General features: G+C 41.0%; 1 protein-coding gene across 1 annotated transcript; it reads left to right on the plus strand.

Moving 5' to 3' along the window:
• Positions 1-1,206: 1,206 nt before the first annotated feature.
• On the plus strand, positions 1,207-22,279 carry LOC146329965 (putative methyltransferase NSUN7). The gene is made up of 12 exons (XM_084714462.1): positions 1,207-1,219; positions 2,949-3,137; positions 4,602-4,660; positions 5,967-6,103; positions 6,791-6,943; positions 8,492-8,675; positions 9,082-9,295; positions 9,426-9,569; positions 10,759-10,860; positions 11,156-11,273; positions 17,737-17,857; positions 21,339-22,279. The coding sequence occupies exons 1-12, from the start codon at positions 1,207-1,209 to the stop codon at positions 22,227-22,229; spliced, it is 2,325 nt and encodes a 774-aa protein (XP_084570588.1). The 3' UTR covers positions 22,230-22,279.
• Positions 22,280-22,763: the final 484 nt, after the last annotated feature.

Raw genomic sequence — 22,763 nt, forward strand, 5'->3', positions numbered from 1 at the left:
CATATACAGTATACTGTGTGTGTGTAGGGGGGTGGGGGTACCAGTACCAATATCATCACCCTTAAAGTGATACAAAACCAATAGAGAAATTCATTTGATACCGATCATGTGAATGGCGGCATTCCTGAAACAATCCTCCCACATTTTATACATTTAAATTCCTCGGATGCCACAGGTGTGTGTAGTGTAGCCACACTGTCAACGTTTTGGTGGCCTGTCAACACTCTGAACTGCCAACTCCATCTAATATATTGTGTCCAACTTCACCACATCACAGACTGTATAGTTTGTAGCTGCTGCAGTAGTGTGCCAATCACAGGTTGCTTTAAATCCTGGTATAAAAAAGATCAAATGCAAGCATCGTTTGACTGGAGATATTTTGATGCTATAATACTTCATACTGGGTTATTTCAGCTGATACCTTACACACTATTTAACATGATTAATTCAAGGTAATGATGTGTTTCCCGCTGGCTGTTGCTAGTTGCTATAACCTCCAGGAAAACATGGAATAAGTTGGATACATAAGAGATTGAGGAAGGAAGTTAAGAAATGCAATGTGAAAAAAGTTTTTAAGCTCATCTGTGAGCATCGTTTGTGCCTGAGTCACAGGCACAGCTCTACCCCAGCACAGTCAGAGGTAGAGGATTAAGACTTGGTTTTAGGCTTCAGGTTATAATTACGATTAGGTTAGGGTTAAGGTTAGGCATTTATTTGTGATAGTAGGGTTAGGATGAGGGGCTGGGCAATCCATTATGTCAATGACGGTCTCCATGGGGGAGGAGGAACAAACGGGTGTGTATGTGTGTGTGATGAGTGAAGCAGGTCAGTGAGAGGTGGACCTTTGTCCGGGGTCGGACAGCGGCTCATTATTTATTCATGCTGATGTATCTGACCGGCCACCTAATTGCAGCAGGAGGGGCCCAATTACCCAGCGTCCTCCTCAGCTGCACTGTCTCACATTCACAGAAACTGGAAGGTGGATCACATGTCAGCCATGACTAACGCTATGCTGCGTCTTACTTACATTTGCACATCTCAGGTTAAAGTCTGTAAACAAATGATGTTTGTGTCTGTTTAGATGCTCGTCGGTTGAACAGTGAGCTGTCAGGAGCAGGAGAAAAAAGAAGAAGACATAAATGTTGAGAGACAGATGGAAAATTGTTTACAGGAGCTTGACAAGTGGTTGGGTTTGTTCCTGTGAGCATGGCAGACAAAGGTAAGGTCTTTTTGCTGCTGTTTGTTTGTTTGTTTGTTTGTTTGTTTGTTTTTGTGTGTGTGTAACACGCGTACACACAGTTTCCCCCTCTCTTACAGTGGGCTGCAGTGAGGAGGTGAATACGAAGTCTGTGACACCTTCACATCAAGACCAACAGGCCATCAAAGAGCCCCTTTCAATTCTACCTCCTCTTCCTCATCGTCATTCGTCTTCACCTTCGCCAGGTGAGATACAAATCTGAGTGTCTCAGGATATTTAATTATATTCAAAAGTATATTTTCTTGTACAGTGTAAGGATTCTTAATATTCAAACATCTATCGGGTAAGAGAAGTTTGGTTGTTCACTGATCAAACATGGTGTCTGATGATAAAAGCTGCAGTTCAACACTGGTTAATATGCAGGGGCTTTTATTGTGAGAAGAAACACAAGCCTCTCAGATATACCTGCATGGCCTCAGGTTGCAGTCACCTATAGCTGAACTTGATGAAACCAAAAGACAAAACAAAGCAGCCGTTCAAATATTGAAACTTTCTTCTTGTCTGTCCGTCCTGGGAGAGGGATCCCTCCTCTGTGGCTCTTCCTACAGTTTCTTACATTTTTTCCCTGTTAACATTTTTTGGGGGGAGCTTTTCCTAACCTGATCCGAGGGTCTAAGGACATCTAAGGTCATACACTCTGCAGATTGTAAAGCCCCCTGAGGTAATTTGTGATTTGTGATTTCAGGCTATGTAAATAAAATAGGTGCAGGAAATGATGCGATGCCGAATATTTCAGGGTTGACAAGCAAGCCTCTAGATTTGTAATTTAAGAATGATACATATAGCTGAGTATCATTGGTGTAGCTGAGGAAATTTATCCCATAACGCTGTATACTTTTGCAGAGAGGTGACATAAATAGAGAGAAAAGCAAGTGGCCAAGAGCAGAACCCTGAGGTACTCCATATTTCCCATCAGTAAATATTGATGTATTATTATTATTATAGAAAACACACTGTTTTCTTTTTATAGGTAGGATTTTAACTAAGCAAGAGCCAGGCCAGAGATGCCAAACTGGATTTCAAGCCAGGAGTGTGCCATGATGTATCAAATGCTGCACTGAGATCCAGTAATAGAGGCACCATGGTGGACTTTGAATCAATTCTAAGTAAAATGTAATTTAAGCAGTTTCAGTGGTATGACAGGCCCTGGAAGCAGACTGAGAAGTGTCAGAAAGATTGTTGATTAAATGGGCTGAAAGTTGCTGAGATACAACTTTTTCTGGTACTTTTGAAGAGAAATGAAGGTTAGAGACTGCTCTGTACATATTTAGAGACCTAGGGTGTGGTTTCTTAGCTTCGTTAACTGTAACTCAGTTCCAGGGTGCTGACAGTCAGGCCCAGCAAGAAAACCACCTTGGTTCTGGAGTCTATTATCTGTCATCAAACTGGCCTCCATTGGTCTTGGAGGCTGTTTTGGTCCCAGTCTGGCTGTGTTCACTGGGAGCTCTCAGTCCAGGAAGAGTCAGCTAATATGACCTCTTTTCCTCTATATCTCTATATCTTATATCTGCGGTCCGATTTAGCTGCATGGTGGGGGGCGTAAAACACACCCCTATTGGCTACTGTAAACATCATGTGATGTCTTCAACAAGTCCTTTAATTTTCTCCTTCCAATTCTTCCCCATCTTTCCCTTTTCCATCCTCATCTTTAACCCCTGTCCTTCGCCTCCCTCACTCCCTCCTCCTGCAGTCTCCCCTCCATCAGATCAGGTTTACCTGCGAGCAGCAGCCATTTTCCAGCAGCTGCGAACAGAGAAGAAGACAGCCACACAACAGCTTCTCCATTATGGGAAGAAGAGGGACACACCACAACAACCAGAGAGCGGAGACAAAACCACACAGAGACAGGCCTACCACCTCGCCTTCAACACACTCAAATGTATGAAGTTACTCATATTGTCTTCAGAAACATCCTTTAACCAGTTTAAGTGTTGAGATTTAAGTCGTCCCACACAACCTGCCTGGAGAGGACGGACTGATGGTTTAACGTAAAGTCAAGAAGGAATTAATTTGATCTACTCTACTGCTACCTCTGCAGACCGCACCCACCTCCTATAAGGAAGTCTTATCTCTATAATGAATAGCAGAGGAGCTGCAGCATGTGTCAAGTCCAATATTCACTTTCTGAATAGCAGCTTCAACTGCACACTGTAGATTAAATAGTATATAGTCATACATTTCATTTCTCCATGTGACTGTAAATTACTTCAGCTGGAGTTACAGCAGATGTCTGTATGAGAGGTGATAAGAGTTAGCATGCCATGAACACACACACACACACACACACACACATAAAAAGGTATGGTAAGCACACACAGTTTTACATACAGTATTTGATGGGTAGGTGGTGGGTGGTATCGAGCCATGCAGATGGTTTTGATTTGGTTTGGAGATATTTCTCTCTGAAATGTTTGCCGCCACCTCAATACAGCGGCTTTGAATGGATTTGTAGGTCAGTGTGGCTGAAAGTGCCCACTAGACCATGAAAAGCATTTATACACCCAGTGTGTAAAATTGACAGAATTTTTTGACAGAATATGGCAGAAATGGAATATAATATTCTTAAGTGTTTTCATTAGAGTATAATCACCCGATAATCACCTGTGTTTTGGTTACCTTAGACTGATGCGTTCATATCTAATTAAGAGCAGGTCCTCTTCCACGGAGGCCGCCATGTTGCACCGCCAAGTTTCTACAGCACTGCCACCATACTGTGGGCTTCAGAACGGCTCCTCAGAAACCTATGGGTGACGTCTGGGATTGTAAAATTAATCAAAACAGTTCAAAATTGCACATGCTATATACAAATCACAGAAGCTGTAATTTTTGGATAAAAGGAAAGTGTCTTTCAAAGCACTATTAAAATGAAGTACAGTAGCGCTGCGGAGATGCCCTGGTCTACAAACATTGTTCTCCAGAATTAAGAAAACACGTTTGTGTGGTACTGAGCCCAACAAATGTCACATTAGTTTGATTTCAATAGTTTTGTTCAAGCGAAAGTGAAAATTGTGATGCAAAAGTGATCATTCCCAGTAACTGTTAATTATATTGCAATCATAATATCTGTCTAAATAACAGTAATATGATTTTAGTGACATCATCTGTCCATATTTTATTTATGTGCATTTACTTGATTCTACTAGGGTGGAGGCAGAAATCTCAGAGCTGGATATCTCCAGATTTGGGCAAATAAAAGCAAAAGTGAGAAAAAATTTGTTGTAATTTGGGTGAACTGAGCCTTCAAGTTTTCTCGTCATCATCTCTAGCGTGTCTTATATGAAATCCAACTGATGTTTTGATATTTTTTAAATTCTGTCCATTAACATCGTCGCTTTTCTTCTAGACCAAGATTTACTGGAGGACATCATTACTGACAGCTGCTTCCACATATCTCAGCACATTGTGAGTCTCACCAGATTCAACATGAAGGGTCACACAGCAAAAACTGATTAAAAACACTTCAGCACTTACTCACTGACTGTTAAACTGTCCGGGAGTTATCTGTCTTCAAATAAAATGGCTGCGCTCTCGCTGTCCATATGAATGTGCTCCTCCATCAGAATATGTTAAAATGGTGGTGAGGGGGATGCAGTTAAAGGCCATTTGTATTCAGATCTGTACATAGTCGGGCTGGTTATAGATGGCAAACGATGCGTACAGGCGCTCCTTCCAACTGGGAGACTGTAAATGATGCTATAAAACACTGTGCAATGACACATACATGGACAAAGAGACACACCTGTGTATATGATCGTGTGTGTGTGTGTGTGTGTGTGTGTGTGTGTGTGAATGTATGTGTGAAGGATGACTTAATTGAGGGATGGGTGAAGCAGAGAATTGGCTGACTTGTCATTTGTCTGCCAGTATGACTATAAAAGCTGTCACACAGCTCTTTGTAATTCTACACACCACTTTTACTGCAACATACATATTCTACTTCCTGCACACACACACACAGCCATAAAGGGAAGGAAGGGAAGTGTAAGAAAAGAGCTGCTTGTCATTTTAAGTTTTCCTTAAGGCAGTTAAAATCAGTATTTTTATATTAAAGGGCGACTCCATCTGCATTCTTCTCCAGGTTTTTTTTTCAAATGGAAACCCCAACTAAGCTGTTAGCACAAAGCAGTGATGTAGGTTAGAGAACCCTCCCTGTACTTAGGAGGGTTTATATTTTGCTAAGTCATCATGCTGAAGCGAAGGTCAGGTCACGTGGGCGAACGTCTTTAGAAAGGCTTGGGAAAAAAGAATTTTGATGCTAAAACAAGCATACTTGGACCAAAGTGTGATTGTTCAGATTTAAATACATTAGGCGCACAAATGGGAAACCACAGGATGATGCAAAAACCTCGAAAAACAACCCATTTCACCCCATGGGTGCATTTGTGCCCAAGCCTTTGGTGAATGTTTCTTTATGAACACTAGTAGGAATGATCACATGAAGGTGTGAAGAATTAATTACAGCACACTCCCAACCTACATGTTTGTCTTTGTTTGTCCACACACTCTTTAGTCCACCAAATAATACATGTTGTTTGGCTTCAGTCTCCTCTACCATCTCTGTGATCTTATCTTCCAAAAGGTTTGCCTTTCTCTTTTTGAGATAATTCATTAATGAACTTTGTTTCACCTGCTCTTTTTCCTGCTGTGGGGGGAAAAAAAATTATGATATTATCTGATCAATAATCATGATGATGATGATCTTTTGCAGTCCAGCGACTTGTTGCCATTGGCGATGGTGATGCTGTTTGACTTCCAGGACCGAAGGTTTTTGTTGCGTGAACGTTCGTTAAAGGAAGAGGAGGAGCCTCAGCAGGACGTCAGAGACCTGGAGAGCAGTCTGTTCCGGTGTGTACATCATGCATTCATTTATTTATTTCATTTATTACTGAGTCAACTTTAATTTTTTTTGTTTCTCTAGCTGCATATTAATAGTTTTCTAGAATCAGGTTAAGTTAGATCTGCAGGTAGCAGACATGTGGGGGTTAAACTGGGATTTGATATGTGTGTAGAGCTCCTGTTAACTTTCTTAACTAGAACTAAAGCTGGCTGGCTAAGTTAATGTAGCAGGTGTTAAACTTATAGTATCACTTTGTAAAACATTGTTTCAGAACAATATCAGAGCAATTTACATTCTGCTATTAAACCTGTCAGTTTGTGACCTATTTTTCTCCCTTTCTTGTCATCCGTCTGTCACTCTGTCATCTGTACCGCTGTCTGTCTGTCTGACTGACTGACAGGTGACTGAGGTCGCTGATCTGGTAGCTTTGAAGAAAACTCATCGACAGAAAAAAGTGAAACCCTGTGAAAGTTACTTAGGTCTTTGTTCTCTACAGCTACGAGCAAAGTGTGTTTTAGGTTTTTTTTTTTTTTAATTATTAAGCATCTCCTGAGGATGATGATAGAAGAGCGTAGGCCAGACACAATGGCCCTGGAGACCTGAAAATGTTCTATGACATCTGGCTGTTATATGGTGTGTGTGTGTGTGTGTGTGTGTGTGTGTGTGTGTGTGTGTGTGTGTGTGTTTTATTACAGGTGTAAGACCAAGCTGGCAGCATCTCTTGCTCGCTGCAGAGTGAAACAGAATCTGCAGAGTGTCTCCTGCTTTCTGTCCGATCCCGTCAGGACCAAACAGCACAGAGCAAAACGTCTGCCACTTTACGTCTGGGTCAACACTCTCAAGACCAGGTAACTTCAGACAAGAACACACTCAGAACGAGGGCACGTAGCCACTTTCATACTCATTCACAAATTTATTCTGCTCTTAATTTCAGAGAAGTGCAAATATTGTGAGAGTCTGTAATTGCTCTGGTGAAATGAAAGATGCTGCCTGAGGAGGACACTCATTGCACTCCAGAGTAGCTCCCAGTCTGAGTCTTTTTGTGCCATTAAGTGTCGGCATTTAAGAGCATATTGAGTTTATTAGATTATCCGACTTTTCTGCATTCGATGGCTCCCCTCTGTTCTTCTTTGTGGCACAATCCACACGTTGTCTGTTTGGGTGTAAACCAGCAGGGATTATCTGTTATATGTCTTACACCACAGAGCACATGATGTCAGAGTAAAGAGAAGCGTTAAACTCTTTATAAAGTGACTGTGACTTTAAACTGACAGACTCTGTGTGGGGGGTACAAGCACGAGGTTAATAGTCAGAGAAGTTCACCAGGGCGTATCTGAGACGGGCTCAGCATTCTTACAGCTTGAGGGGAAGAAGTGCTCCAAATACTGCATCATTGTTCACCAGACAACCCCGGAGTAAACACTGCTTGGTTTGTTCACTGATGTATTTGAATACTGAAAGGCTTTATTCCTAACATTTTGACCTAATCCCAGCATTTCAACATAATACTGACTTTATTCCAGAAAATTCACCTATTTTCCCAACATTTCAAGTTAATTCTGACTTAATTTTCGATATTTCGACCTTATTCTTGACATTTCAACTATATTCTGGTTTTATGTCCAACATTTCAGTATAATTCTGACTTTATCCCAGACATTTCACCTTTATTCCCAACATTTGAGTTTATTCTGACTTCATTCCAGACATGCTGGGTTCATTCCTGACATTACAAGTTAATTCTGATTTAGTTCCCGACATTTCAACTTTACTCCAACATTTCAACTTTATTCTTGATGTTTTCACCTTTATTTCCAACATTTTGACTTTAATTACCATAATGACAAATTTTTGAAAACTCTTTCTCTTCAGATTTATTTTTTTAATTTTTTCTGGCACTAATGCTGAAAGTTTAACTTGTCTGTTCTTCTTGTCTGTTCTTCTTCATGGCACAGTTTAGACACCACACAGCTTCTGTTTTGGTGTAAACCAGCAGGGATCATCTGTTGTCATGTCATACACCACAGAGCACATGATGTCAGTGTAAAGTGTTAAACTCTTTATAAAATGACAGGTACACTGTGAGTGTGGAGTGACAGGTTCTGTGTGGGGGGTACAAGTACGAGGTTAATAGTCAGAGAAGTTCACCAGGGCGTATCTGAGACGGGCTCAGCATTCTTACAGCTTGAGGGTAAGAAGTGCTCCAAATACTGCATCATCGTTCACCAGACAACCCCGGGGTAAACACTGCTTCGTCTGTTCACTGATGTATTTGAGTCACAATATTTGTTGCAAATATTCTCTGTGCTCTGCGGGGGAGGACGGTGATGTTTCTACCTCAAATAAACAAAACTTTCAGACTAACAGATCAATCTCATCTCCTCTCTGCTCTGCAGCGTTGAAGAAGTGTGCGAAGTGTTACGAAGTGCTGACGTGTGTGAAGTGAAGAACATGACTGACCTCGGGGAGCTGACGTTCTGCAGAGACCCTCTCTGTCCAGACACACTCGTCTTCTCCCAGCAGCTTCATGCTCTGCTCCGACACAGCAGCCTCATGAGCAGACATGTGCTTAACACACAGGTACACAGGTGCTGGTTTATCCTAATGAGACCTGCAGGAATATTAAGTAATTGAAATGTAAGAAACATATCACTTTTTTTTCAAAAATTATGTTTTATAACATATCCCTTGTTGTGTAAATTGGGTGAAAGATAAGTAACAGGATATTTACTGGCTTTAAAGAGTTTAAAACATCCCCAAAAGGCTTGTTGGAAGTTGCCAAATTAAATAAACAGGAGGAAATGTAGTAGTGCTTATTAGCCACATGTTTTCCCTTTACAAAAAGGGCCTCTTCAGTTGGATTTCCTGTTGCTGTGAAGTTTATTGTAGTACAACTGGGTGAGTTTATAATGTTAGAGGGTACTGTTGTGTCAAGAAACACAAGAAAACCCTCACGGGTGAATCCTGTGTGTGTGTCTTTTTGCAGGACAGGAGTGTGTGCGTGGCGGTGAGTGTGTTACGCCCCCTGCTGTTTGAAAACGGCGACGTGCTGGTGGCGGGGTCTTTCTCTGCTGCGACCGTGGCTCACATAGCTGTCGTGGCCGCAGCCCGCTCTGGCCGGGTGCTGGTGTGCGGTGCTGATCACACACCTTTACAGATAGAAGAGATACGACAACTGCTCACACAAATGGACATCAAAAGTGAGCAATGAAAGAAGAGAGAGAAATAAATATTCAAAAAGTTACAAAAAGTCTGTTAACACAAGTGTTTTTCAATATATGTACTGTACACAGATACTGCTTTCCTGATGCATATTCATGTCCAACATAGATGTACGAGTCCTGTCAGAAGCGTTCTTTGGTCTGGATGAGTGGGATGCCGCCGTCCAGCGGCTAAAGGTCATCATAGTGCTGCCCCAGTGTTCATCCTCGGCCCTCAATGACCCTGTGCCCACCATGCACAGTGAACATGGAGGTACGTCACAACAGAGAGGGAGGGTGGAACAAGACATGGGTTTTACAATGTCCACCCTAAATTTAACCTTTAAATGACATCACGTGCATGATCAGTATACTTAAATAAAAGAGGAAATATTGTGTGTGTGTTTGAGATTTTTCATTTCAGAGCTGTCGTCTTTTTAATTAGAATAATATGAATTGTGGGTAAGTCAGCAGAGTTAGCAGATTGATGGAAAGTTTGAACAAAAGACTCAAAAGGCCTTGTGTATAGAAGGTTTAAAATGCCTAAATGAAAACAAATCAAACAAAGAAATTACACTTCAAGCTAAAACAGGTAATGTATTTTATAAGCATATTCTGTATTTCGCATATATTTGTTTAAATTCTCTTTACAGTGGAACAGCAATCAAATCAAGTGCTCTGATAAAAAAAAAAGGTTTCTGTGGCTGTTGCAGGCCTTTAATAAGCCTGTTAAATCATTTTATTCAAACCAAATGAAATAACTGCATGGCTTACCTGCCTGTCTACCTACATACCTGCTGACCTGCACACACTCTGCAGCAACTGTTTCAATACGAACATGTAAGCCTGGCAGCTGTGAATATTAACCATAACTGTGTTTGGTGTTAACGTCCATTATGATAATGAGAGGTGTTTCATTTGAATGAGACATCAGGTAAGTACAGTTAGCAGAGTTAGGACCAAATCATTGTTTTGCCAGTCAGAAGTAAGGCTCAAGTCCCATTTACCGTCCCATTTAAGGTCCCAAAACAAGACAACAAGGCGCTGCGCTCCTCTCCTCTCCCCCAATGCTCTCTCGTGGACTTATTTTAGTTGGGTATTTTCAAAATCTAACTTACACTTGCTAGTTTCTCCAGCGTTACCAATCCCAGCTTTAAAGGCATCTCCTTGACACAGATCTCTGTAACTAGCTATCTTCCTTTCCTCCTTCCTCCAGTCAGCTAACGCAAGCTAACTAACACAAATTACCTGTCAGCACTTATCAAGACTTATGCCAGGAAGATTTCACTGAGGGCTGGACCTGGGAACTGGGCCATTTAAGACGGAGGATAGAGGAGGGAGGAAATTGAGCATAAAAAAAATCACTTAATAGAAAATAAAATGTTCTATAAATATTTAAGAGGTAGAGCCTTTCTGTTAAATTTCCCAAATATGATAAAAAATAAGTTTCATTCTGTTGACAGACTGGGATCTACTGCCAGACTTGTCTCATGGCTCTGTGTCCAAGAGCAAAATACACACAATGGCCACCCAACAGGCACGACTACTAACACACACTCTCTCCTGTGAGTATATATTCAAGGCCACGCACACACACACACACACACACACACACACACACACACACACACACACACACACACACACACACACACACACACAGATTATTCAAGCAACTCCTCAAGCACTGAGACACAATACATGGAACATTTAAATAAGCAGAGTGATACATGAAGAGCTATTATTATTATTATTAGAATAATATTTCTTCTGTGCACACTGCTGATAAGATTCCAGCTATGTGAGAACAGTGAATAGAGGATTTTTCTTTGTATATTCTCTCCTTTTTTTGTCTGCCAGTCCCAAAGGTGCAGACTGTGGTCTATTGCACACGCTCAGTGTATCCTGAGGAAAATGAACAGCTGGTGAAAAGAGTGTTAGAGAAAATACACACTCACCCCAAACTGCTGCCTTTCAGGTAAACACACACACACACACACACACACACACACCTGCTGTCTTTGAGTAAGTCTTAGTTCTCTGTCTATTCAGCGTTTAATTATGCAATCAGGCTTTTCATTACTTGTCCACAGGCTCAAACCACAAATGTAATGCAAATACTGTATTAGTGATGTACTGTTTCCACTACAAGCCACACATAAAACAGTAAATGTTTTTTTAAAAAAAAAAGTTATAGGTGCATTTAAAGGAAAACGGGAAGATGAAGGCATTTAGACACAGTTTTCCCTCCCCAGCCCAACCAGCTGGTGAGCCAGAAAGCGACAGGTGATGGAAGCTCACAGCTCAGCTCAGCTGCTTTAATGTTTGCATCAATTGGACATTTACTTTGAAGCTTAGTAATTGTGCTCTCACTGTCACCGAGATTCTGTCACATTATTGTATTCATGCTCATCCATCAAAGTGATTATACTCCCACTGAGATCAAACGAGATGTCAACTTATAAAACCAGCCAGCGTGCCTTTCATCTAAATTTAATAAGTTTAATTTAGTCTACAGCCATGCAAGAGGCTATGTAGGGCTCTACTTGGACATGCTAATGTACATGTTCTACATGTTACAGCTACTACATCCTTGTAGTTCACATTCAGATTGTGTTGATTTTGGAGGCCCCTGCTGAGAAAAAAGAGAGGTCAGGTTTCTATGGTAATAATCCCAAAATATAATGCTTGTTTTTTAACTGGCTAATGCACAGCTCACTGTAACTTTGCCCGGTAAAATGTAAACACAGGCCCATTTCATCTGATTTCATGGAGAACCCATAAACAGTAAATAGATATGGACGACACAACTCAAAAAATGAAGCCACAATATCCAAGATACGAGTGCTGCCATCTTGCAGTGGTGACGTCACTTGGAGTCAGGGGTGGCGGAGTAGTGATCAGGCTTGGAGCCGTGTATCGAGTTCCCACCCATACAGAATCACAAGCAGGACTCAGTTGTCAGTCACGATGTGAAACTCAAATAATCAATAAGATGTAAATGTCTTCAGCAATTTTTTATAGCAATCCATCCAGTAGTAAGTTCCTGAGATATTTCACTAAAAGCCAAAAATGTGAACCTACTGGTGGCGCCCGAGAAAAAGTTTGATGTTCACCAAAGTTCAATGTGATTCTTTCTTTGAGAAAAATGAATGTCTGTATAAAATGTCATGTCAATCCATCTGGTAGTCATTCGGATATTTCACTCTGGACCACCCCAAGAGCCACACCGCTGGCTGCATGGCTGAAAATATGATCTGTACAACCCTTACTTGAAGAAATTGTCATGAAAATAGCTATAGTGGTTATAGAGTTTTGCAGTCATATAATGCAACTGTGCATCACACAACACATCTAATGTAAAATCTTAATGAAAGTTTTATTTTTGTGTGTATTATTATTATTTATTGATTATTAAATTAATGGACAACTATTTTGATAAGTGACTTGTCAGTTTGAGAAATATTTTGAGATAAAAGACACAATTCTCTTATTTCAGCTTCTTAAATGTGAATATTTTTTGGTTTCTTCACTCCTCTATGACAGTAAACTGAATATATTTGAGTTGTGGACAAAACAACATCTCAGGACGTCATCTTAAGCTTTGGGGAAAAACTTAATCAGCTATTAATCGAGAAAATGATCATTAGCTGCAGCCCAAAACTACAGACTTTTTAAGCACAAGTAATGATTTGTCAAACATTAATTCACTTGCACAGTGCAGACAGAAAGGAAGACTGCGTTCAGACAGCAGTAGAATTAGACATTACTGAACGCAACAGATTAGACACAGAGAATATGAGCTAAATTCAAAGTGTCATTAACAAATAGCTCAGCTCAACAGCTGTTCGTGTAACATCTGCATGCGGATCTAAGTGAGCTTCATGTCTGAGACGTACAGACTACAGGTCAGACTGTAAGAGAGTAAATAATGTCCGTCTGATGTCAATATGACAGTGTGTCTCATATTTCCACATATACAGGTGTGTGTGTGTGTGTGTGTGTGTGACTGTGGGAGAGAGAGAGAGAGGTTAGAGTCACCAGGCTGACGACAGTATAAAGGATCAGCTGCGGTTGCCGTGGGGACAGTAGTTAATCCTGCAGTCGGGGTGAATGAGGTGGAGAAGATTTCAGAGTCTGTTTCACGCCTGCTGCTCCACATGACTCATTCTCCACCATCCATCCTCTTAAAGAAATCCAAATGTTATTATATTTGGTCACATGAGCTCTTTTATCAACCTACCAGCGTGCAGTGAGACAGTCAGCAGCTGTTTCACCTCTGTGTTTACAGGAGTTTGTTCAGAGAAAACACAGATCGACTGAAGCGCTGTGTGTGTTTTTTTCCAAGGAGCTGACACTGGTCTGATCCAAAGAACTGAACAACAGCAACACATGCTGTTCTTCTAAACTGACACCAAACTGCTTCCCTGGCATGTAAAAAGGCTTCTTTCCATCACAACTTAGCAAGTATTTTTTTAATTTGTAAATTAATGATAAGGCCTCATTAGAGAAAGAAATCCTAACAGCTTGGCCGGAGGTTTCAAACTAACTGACTTCCTGTACTCATGGCTGTGTCCTGACCTTGGATCTTACCTTAAGTAATCATAACTATAACTGTAAAATCAATTCTTCAATCGGCACTCGAATTGTCGTACCTGTATCTGTGTTTAGAATTTATACAAGACTGTTGTCTCACTTTACGTCACCGTCAGTGGCGGTTGGTCAACAGAAGGCGTGAGGGCGCTGCCCCACTTCTCCCCACACCCTAGGACTTAAATGACAAAGACTTAATTACTGTGTAAATCTATTATGTATAATTATTTAAATGAACAAGGATAATACTGTGTAGGTTGTGAGTAAAATATATAATCTGCAATAAAATGTGGTGTTAAAATGATGTCTAAACTTACAGATGGGTCACGTGTTTCCGGCTTGTACTCGCGGAGTTCGATCCTCTCAATACAAGCGTGGTGCTCGATTAACATCTGATAATTAATACAACGGAGTGAGACGTGTGGATGGCTGGAGGAGTGTAGAGCATCAGGTGCTAAAATGGAGACAGAAAATCCGTGAAACCAATATAAATGGCTTTATGAGTGTAGAACATTACAAGAGACGCTTTAAAAGAAAAGAGCTTAATAACCTGGACCTGATTATAGACCAGCTGATCTTCAGACAGGTGAGCTGTGCTGAAGTATTCAGACATTTTAATACACAAATTTAAAAAATCTTAAAATAAGATAGGATTTTTTACTAGATGTAGTCAGGAAACATGTTCCTGTGACACCAAAACTTATAAATGTCGTCCTAAACTGACATAAGATAAGATTTCAGACTTGGGATTTTAATGAGGTCCCAGGGGAAGAAGAATGGAACAGGGAGGAACTAGCAGTAAAATAAACATTATGTATGTCTTTAAACAGCAGACTGCTCAGTTGTTTTTAGCATAATTATTTGTGAGTCACTACATCTTTATTTCCAGCCAAAAGGCTTCTTCAAGTTATACGCCTTTGCGGTTCAAGCTGCAAAAGGCTCCAAAAACCTTCACTCTGTGTATAGACTGAAAGATTGAAAGTTCCTCCTAAGTCTTAAAAGTTTTACAGATTTTAATTAGTTTTTTATGTGTGATATTTCCATATCAGCTTCTGGTATTTTAGAAGATTATTCTAGAAATCATTTAGCAGTGTTTAGTTTCGGCAGGAAGTACAAATCTTGTAAAGTTAAGACAGATTTCAAAATTGATATTATGCATATTATGCAGCACATCACCCATACACCAGTATCTGGTCCACCAATACCTGGTATTCTCAGGTATTCTTAATCATATTTTAGTTTGCCATTTCCTGGAAAACAATTAAAAAACTGAATGATGACTGGATGACTCATCCTGGACTCAGGGGCATGTATAAAATCTGCATCCAGTGAAAGACTTTCTCACCATCAGAGTGTTTCTGGGAGCCTTCTGGGAACTTTATGACTTTATTCGCTCATTTGGGTGAAAGCAGATCATATTTTATGGAGAAAATATTTCTGACTTTATCTCTGATGTCCCCCAGCTAGCCAGCCTCTAGTGGCCGCCTGTTTTGACAGGAAACACAATAAGCACTCTGCTAGCCGTTTCATGAGAACTTTAAGTTTAAAGAGCAACTTGGCAGGTGCAAAAAAATATTGTTTTTGTTGCTCTCCAGTGGTTCAGCTTCTCACCTTGCTGCAGTGCTGTAGAAGTTTACTCCAGGGTTTGTCAGTACATTGTGACATTACTGTTGGCCGCAGCGGTCAGAAGCTGCAACAGTCCTGAAGCTTTCAGCCAGAGACGCAGGGCAATGCTGCTTTTCAGACTGGTATTAAAGTTGCTCTTTAATATCGCAAAACTTCACTGCACCTAGTTTCCATCCAGCTGTGGGAGAACGACAGTCAGGACAGGAGCTTTTCATTGAGAAATTTAAATTTCAAAAATCGAATGAAGGTCATATGAGCACATCACTTCCATGCTTTAAAACAATTTAGACAGCGTTTGGTCCAGTGAGAATTGTTAACCAACATTTGTTAATATATCTAAAGTTGAGAGCACTTACACCAGATGTACAAAATAAACGGGCACCAGCAGTGACAGCTGGCAGTGCAGGGGCTCATAAACATGTTTCCCTGAGGCTCTGAGCTGAACAATCTGTGTAGAGATACACTGAGTACCTGCTGGACCAACATGCATTTACATCTACAGTAAAAAGTATTTTCCAAGATGAGTTAGAAAAGTTACAGAAGTTCGTTCTCTCACCAGCCTGAAGGTGTAGTTTGTATACTAAGATACTGTGAATTACTTTGACAATCAAATACAGGAAATAATCTGCTCTATGTGGGGTTGTGTGAGGTACTTATCCATCGTCAGTGTGTTACGGTCAGCATACACTCATATTTGTAGTTGAGTCTCATATTTGATTTAATGAAAGGCGGAGGCAAACAGAAAAGTCTTCACTCTTGATTTAAAATAACCGAGAGTTGCAGACCTGCAGTTTTCTGTGAGTTTGATCCAGATATGAGGTGTATAAAACATGAATGCTGCCTCTCTGTGTTTAGTTTTGACTTTGGGGACTGTAAGTGGACCTGTCCCAGACACCCGAGAGGTCTGGATGATTCATAACAAAGCAGAAGATCAGAAATGTATTTTGTCTCTAAACCATTTAGTTCTTCATACACCAACAGCGGTATTTTACAGTCAGTTCTCTGGCAGACAGGAAGCCATTGTTAAGACCTCAGACCTGCAGAGATGTGATCTACTTTGTTGGTCTTAATGAGGACACGAGCAGCAGGATTCTGAATTACCTGCAGCTGTCAGGGGATTTTTTTAGAGACTTCTAAAGACAGCATTAAAGTAGTCGAGATGACTGAAGATAAGTAATTCCAAATCCTGCTGAGATATAAGTCATTTTATTCCTGATATATTCTTCAGGTGGTAGTAGGCTGATTTTTAATTATCTTAATATTGCTGTTGAAATTCCTAAGCAATGAACTGCTGTGGACAGGGTCAGCAGCAAAACATATTTTAGCCACTTTAAAAAAGGTTCACCTAAAAAAAAATCATTATCAGTTCACGAGTATGCTATATGTAGGACATTTTCACCACTTCACCTTGCCTTCAGACAGCCCTTTTCTGATGGGAGACTGCCGTTACACAAGCCACACATCGCTCTTTCCAAACCAACCAAACTCCATGTCATCACTCCAGTCATTTTACCTCGCAGAACCCAGGAGTTGTTGGTCTACCACCGCCTCGATCTCTTTGTTCCTGTTATTTTGTGACTTTGGTGTTTTGAAATGATAGTTCAGATTCATCAAAGTTACCCAATAACACAAATAACCTAACAGATCGAGGCAGCGGTAGACCAACAGCTCCTGTTTAAAATGACTGATTCAGCCAATGGAGTTTGGTTAATTTGAAGAGGGCGATATTTGGTTCCTTAACGGCTGTTTTCCATCAGGAAAGGTTGTCTGCAATCAAGTAAAGTGGTGAAAATATTCTAAATATAACATACACTTGAACTGATAAAGATTTTTTTTAGGTGAACCTTTCTTTATTGGCCAAAATACCTTGTGTTTCTGACCCCACAGCAGCAGATCTTCCTATTCCTCTCTACTTTTTCAAAACTGGGGACATGCCAGCTGCTATGTACTGTAGGTAATACACTGACTGTATAAATACATCGTACAACTTCACAATAAATTATCCAAACTATCTCTTTAAGGGTGCCACATACGGCAGAGCATTTCCTGTATCTGGTTGTCAAAATAATTCATGGTGCTAAGTAGAATTTTCTGGAACTGCCAGAACACCCATTTGTTTACATGAACACTTCTCTGAATCAATGTGGCAATGATGGATTCGTGTTAAAACATTATTCAACACCTGAAATAACTTTACACCTGCTGCTGTGTTCCTCTCTCAGGGTGAACGGTCCAATTTTCCACGATGATTCCCAGTCCGGAGACACGATAGACTCCAAGTTCTTCAGACTGGAAACATCTCACCTCACCAACGGCTGCTTCATCGCACGGCTGTCCAGACAGGTGAGAGAAAGACAGGAGAGTGAGACAGACATGTAGAGGGCAAGGTTGTGTTTGGAGATGGAGGGGGAGCAGAGGATTTGTGTTTGAGTGTGTGTTTTTCAGTGTGTGTGTGTGTGTGTGTCTATATGTGTAATTGCCTTGCAACAAGACCTTCCAGTAGTGCTGAGGCTGCACTCTTTTACTGTCTGTCTGCTGGGAGGTCGGTCGGCTCTGCTTGTCTGCACGCACGCATGCACGCACACACACACACACACACACAGAGAGAGACTAGTGTTTCGCTCCCTGAAACACTGCAGCATTATTCCAATACTCCATAAAAAAAAGAGAGACAAGTTAAAGATGAAATACACCAGCGCCTCTGAAACATTTCAGTACTTTACAGCAGAGATGAATGGATAATTCTCTGTATCGTTCTTCCAGGCCTCCTCCACCCCTCCAGTCTTGTTGCATCACCCCGTTGCTCCATCTATTGCCCACCCCTCCTCTTTCTTCCCTCTTGCTCTGCTCATAAAAAGAAGAAAAATACAACAGAAGGAAATGAGATGCTGCTCCTTTGATCCCCTACAGCTCGAAAAAATGGTGCAGGGAGGGGACTGTGCCTCTGTGTGTGTGTGTGTGTGTGTGTGTGTGTGTCTGTGAGTGTGTTTATATCAATACACACACACACACACACACAGGGGCCAGGACATGCTCACCTGTCCAGTGGCAGCGCAGTGATTGAAAATCTAATGATCATCACGTCTAATTAGATCGACGCTCAGCCTCACAGTGAGTCAGATCACATCAGAGCAGCGGCTGCAGGTTTAGTCACACTGACAGTTGTGAGCTGGTTAACTGCTGCTCAGATGAATGACTCCATACCAGTCACACTGTGCTGGAGGACGATTTAAAGGGATCTGAAATAGACACATGGCAGCATAGAGCGATACAGAGAGAGAGAGAAAGAGAAGAGGGGATGAGGCAACAAAAATCCTCCTTGAAATCTGTCTTTCGAAAACCAAAGGGTGACACAAGAATGCAGACATCCTCAAGAAAAACAGATTGAGGATATGTGTCCAACAATCTGAAAAACCTCAAACACATCTGACAGGCTGCCATCATTCATGCCTCTCTCTACCATATTGTCAATTTTTCCCGTTTCATCACAAGCTGTAATTTCGGCAGCATAGTGAGCTCGTAGCACAACAGTGCTTTGAGCTCACAATGACCATACTAACACGCTTTTGTTTAGCAGGTTAAACAATTAATCACATCACAATTCAGAGACAGTCAACAAAAAATTCAGACAGGCAAGGACTAATTTTAGCAGGAAAAAAATCACAATTTGTCTTAGGTTTGTCATAGTTAAGTTCATTTCAGTTCATGTGAAACTGCTAAGTGAACATCGTCTTAAATCACAAATGTGAGCCTCATTCTGGAGCTAGAGGAAAAGTAGGATCAACAAAGTCAGCAGGAAACATTCAATTCATCCATCCTTCTGTCTGAAAACCACTGAAAAAACTAAAATATTTAATCTGTTATCTGACAGGCTGCCATCACTCATGCGTCTCTCTGGTATAATGTACTCGTCTCCATTTTATTACAAACTCTCATTCTGGCAGCGTAATTAAAGTTTTGAGGCTTATAAAGCACATAACGCTGTCAAAGCAAGAAAATGAAAAACAATATAAAGGCAGATTAAACACTTAAGAATGAATAAAAATGCATTTGCAGTGTTTTCAAGCAGTGTGCTGAACATCATTCAACTGTCATTACAGAGGAGATTCAGACAGACAGATGGAGACGGGGGATGAGGACGGGGAAGAGAAAGACTTACAGCAGATTTAAAGGGATTTCTGATCTGTTTTAATTACACTGCAGATGAAGACACAGTTTCTCCTTGTACATGTATGCCTACATAAAACATGTTAAAGGACCTGCTGGCTACATCTTGTCTCGACCCTGAATCTGACAGCTCATATGACTGTAAAACACACAGACATATGTCCTTTTATATTTATTAGTCATGCTGGCAGCGTGGCTCTGGATAGCAATGCCCATCTGTCGGGTCAGTCCACCACTTTGGTTCAGAATAAATCATTCGGGTCGTTTGATTAATATATGACAAAGGGTACGTCGTCCTGTTAGCCACACACCAGATAGTTTTTTCAGCCATGTGAGCTGCATGACTGTTTAGGGATGGTTAGTCAGGACGCCACGAGAGTACAGACTCAGATGTATCAACAACACGGGTGGCAATAGTGCACCCATTCTGTACTCGAGTAGAAGCACAGATTCTTGTGTAAAAAACTGGTAAAAGTAGAAGCACTGATTCAACGTCTTTACCCAAGTAAAAGTGAAGAAGTACAGGCTCTGAAATGTACTCAAGGTATAACAGCAAAAAGTAGTTAAATAGCAAAGTTTACTGAACCTCACCTTTTCCGGTCAAGTTTCCCTTTCCGTCTTATTCCGTCATTTTTGTCTTGTTTTTTTAACATAATTTTCTTTTTGTTACATGTTATTATTAATTGCATATTACAAGAGGGTGCTGCAGGTCTTCCCACCAGAAAATGGTAACAAATGTTGAACAAAGCTTAAGACGATGTCCTCAAATGTCTCGTTTTGTCCACAAATCAAAAATATTCAGTTTACTGTCACATTTAAGAAGCTGAAATCAGAGAATTTTTACTTTTTATATTAAAAAATGACTCAAAACAATTAGTTGTTTGGTCCACAAAATGTCAGAAATGTTGAAAAGTGTTTCCTAAAGTCCAAGATGATGTCCCCAAATGTCCTGTTTTGTCCATAACCCAAAGTTTACTGTCTGAGAAGAGTGAGGAAAGCTGAAAATATTAATTAATTTAATAGTTAATTAATAATAGATTAATTGTTGCAGCTCTGAGCATTTTATGTTTGTTGTTAGGTTTATTAGTTTATCCAGCTGTCCCTATCTTTGTTGTGCACAATTTATTGGCTGATTGGTTTAAACACAAAAATGATGATGATCCCCATTTTTACGAGATGTATCGGTAATTTGATTATGTCTTTATTTATCTGTAACTGTAATGGAATATAATTATTTTTTTTTGTATCCAGATTATGTAACCTTGTTACATGTAATCTATTACTCTCCAAGCCTGATGCTGACATTAGCATTTAGCTCAAAGCACCACGGTGCCTCAGTTTTCTCACAGAGAGACACAGGGAGGAAAGATAAGCAGCTTGTGACTGACTATCATGTTGTCTTTCAAATTATATCCCACACTCTGCTCTGCTGGGATGTAAAAGCCATCAAACCCCCTGCGATCACTCGTCTGCCCCTCCTCCTCCTCCTCCTCCTCCTCCTCCTCCTCCTCTGCAGGTTCACTTTATAGCTGTGGCTCATTTCTACAGGGTCATGTTTTGTTGTATAGATCTCCTTGGTGCTACGCTACCCTTGAGGCCTGTATTTTTAATGTGTTGTATCTTCACATCAAATCTCAAACTGCCCTTGCTTTTTCAGGCTGATCCCACTAAGGTAGAAACAGTCCAGGATGTGCTGGCAAGGGCAGCAGCAAAGGGCCTCCTGGGTGGAATAATTCCTGAACAATCAAAACCTGGTAAGAAGGGAAGGAAGAATCGCACGGCTTCAGCTGGCAGCAAACCCTCATCCCCCTCAGGCCAAGAGAGACAGGCGGGAGGGGAACGTGAGGATGGGGAAGAGAAGGAAGGTGAATGTGGTGAGGAGGAAAGAAAGGATGGAAAGGAGGAAGGTAAGAGTGGAAAGGGAGGAAAGAAGAGGAGAGGGCTTAAAGGGAGTAAGCGAAAGGTGAAACGACGGACCAACAGGACTACGACGGTCTCAAAGACTCACCCCAAAGGCCACAAGAAGAAATCGGCAAAGAAAAAAGTCAGCAAGAGGCGACTGACGAAGAGCAAACCCAGAAGAATACCTCGTCTGACACTGACATTAATGTCCTCTGCAAAACCCTCCAATCATTTGTCTCCAATCACAGCCCTCGCACACAAGATAAGTGAAAATGCAATGGCTAAATCACAGCACGCTGTCGTTAGCACCCCGTCCTCTGCCTGTCCTGCGCCACCGATTCCACCTGCAGCCTCCAAGCAGCTACAAAGACAAAATACAGAGCCTGAGAAAACAGTGAAGGGTGCAGCTAAACCAGAGAGCCTGTTAAAGGCCCGAGGAAAGCTGCTCAGACCGAAGACAGAGGTGGTGACACAGGACATGTCCAAGCCTGCAGATTTCGTCCTCCCACCCATTTCCTTCCCATCGCCGAACTCTCTGAGCAGCAGGAGCAGCAGTTCTCTGTCTCAGCGTCCGTCCCGGACCTCCAACTCTCAGCTCACCCAAATATCTTCATCCTCCTCCTCAGTCTCTCTGCCTGGACTATAGAAACACAGGGATCATGATCAACGACGTGGAAAATTCAATTACTGCCATATTCCAACGCTGTAGTCAGTGTTATCATGAAGAAAAAGTTCATTATTTAAATTAAATTGTGTTAAAAGTATCCTTGGAAATTGTTCTTCTTTATACTTAGATGATGCAGCTGATATTTGACTGTGACTTCTACATCATAAGTTGGCTGCTTTTAAAAGTAATTTAAATTTAATTAGACAAAATTAAAATATATGAAACTGAATTTTTTACCTTGCGAGGCAGCTGGATTCGTGAGATCAAGCAAGAATCCATATCGTCAGGCTTCAAGGTGTCTGTCTGTACCCACACTAAAGGTGGAAGAGCCAGTCAGCATCCTAGGAGGGACCACTGGCAGCTACGAATGTGGTTTTAAGAGTGTGCGAGAAGCATCCATGCAAGTGTTGATCTGATTGGTTGAAATTAACACCTGTTAAACGTGATAGACAGATGGTTCAGATGGTTAATTTTTTCATACATTTATAGTTATTTGACTGTGAGACATACAGC

The sequence above is a fragment of the Lutjanus erythropterus genome, chromosome 3 (genome assembly GCF_056507025.1).
Source record: "Lutjanus erythropterus isolate fLutEry1 chromosome 3, fLutEry1.hap2, whole genome shotgun sequence".
Classification (NCBI taxonomy): Eukaryota; Metazoa; Chordata; class Actinopteri; order Lutjaniformes; family Lutjanidae; genus Lutjanus; species Lutjanus erythropterus.

What these genes read in the sequence shown, in the direction of transcription:
- LOC146329965 (XM_084714462.1), top strand. An exon ending in GACATGTGCTTAACACACAG is followed by an intron (nt 8,676 to 9,081) that starts GTACACAGGTGC and finishes GTCTTTTTGCAG; the next exon opens with GACAGGAGTGTGTGCGTGGC. An exon ending in CCCAAACTGCTGCCTTTCAG is followed by an intron (nt 11,274 to 17,736) that starts GTAAACACACAC and finishes TTCCTCTCTCAG; the next exon opens with GGTGAACGGTCCAATTTTCC.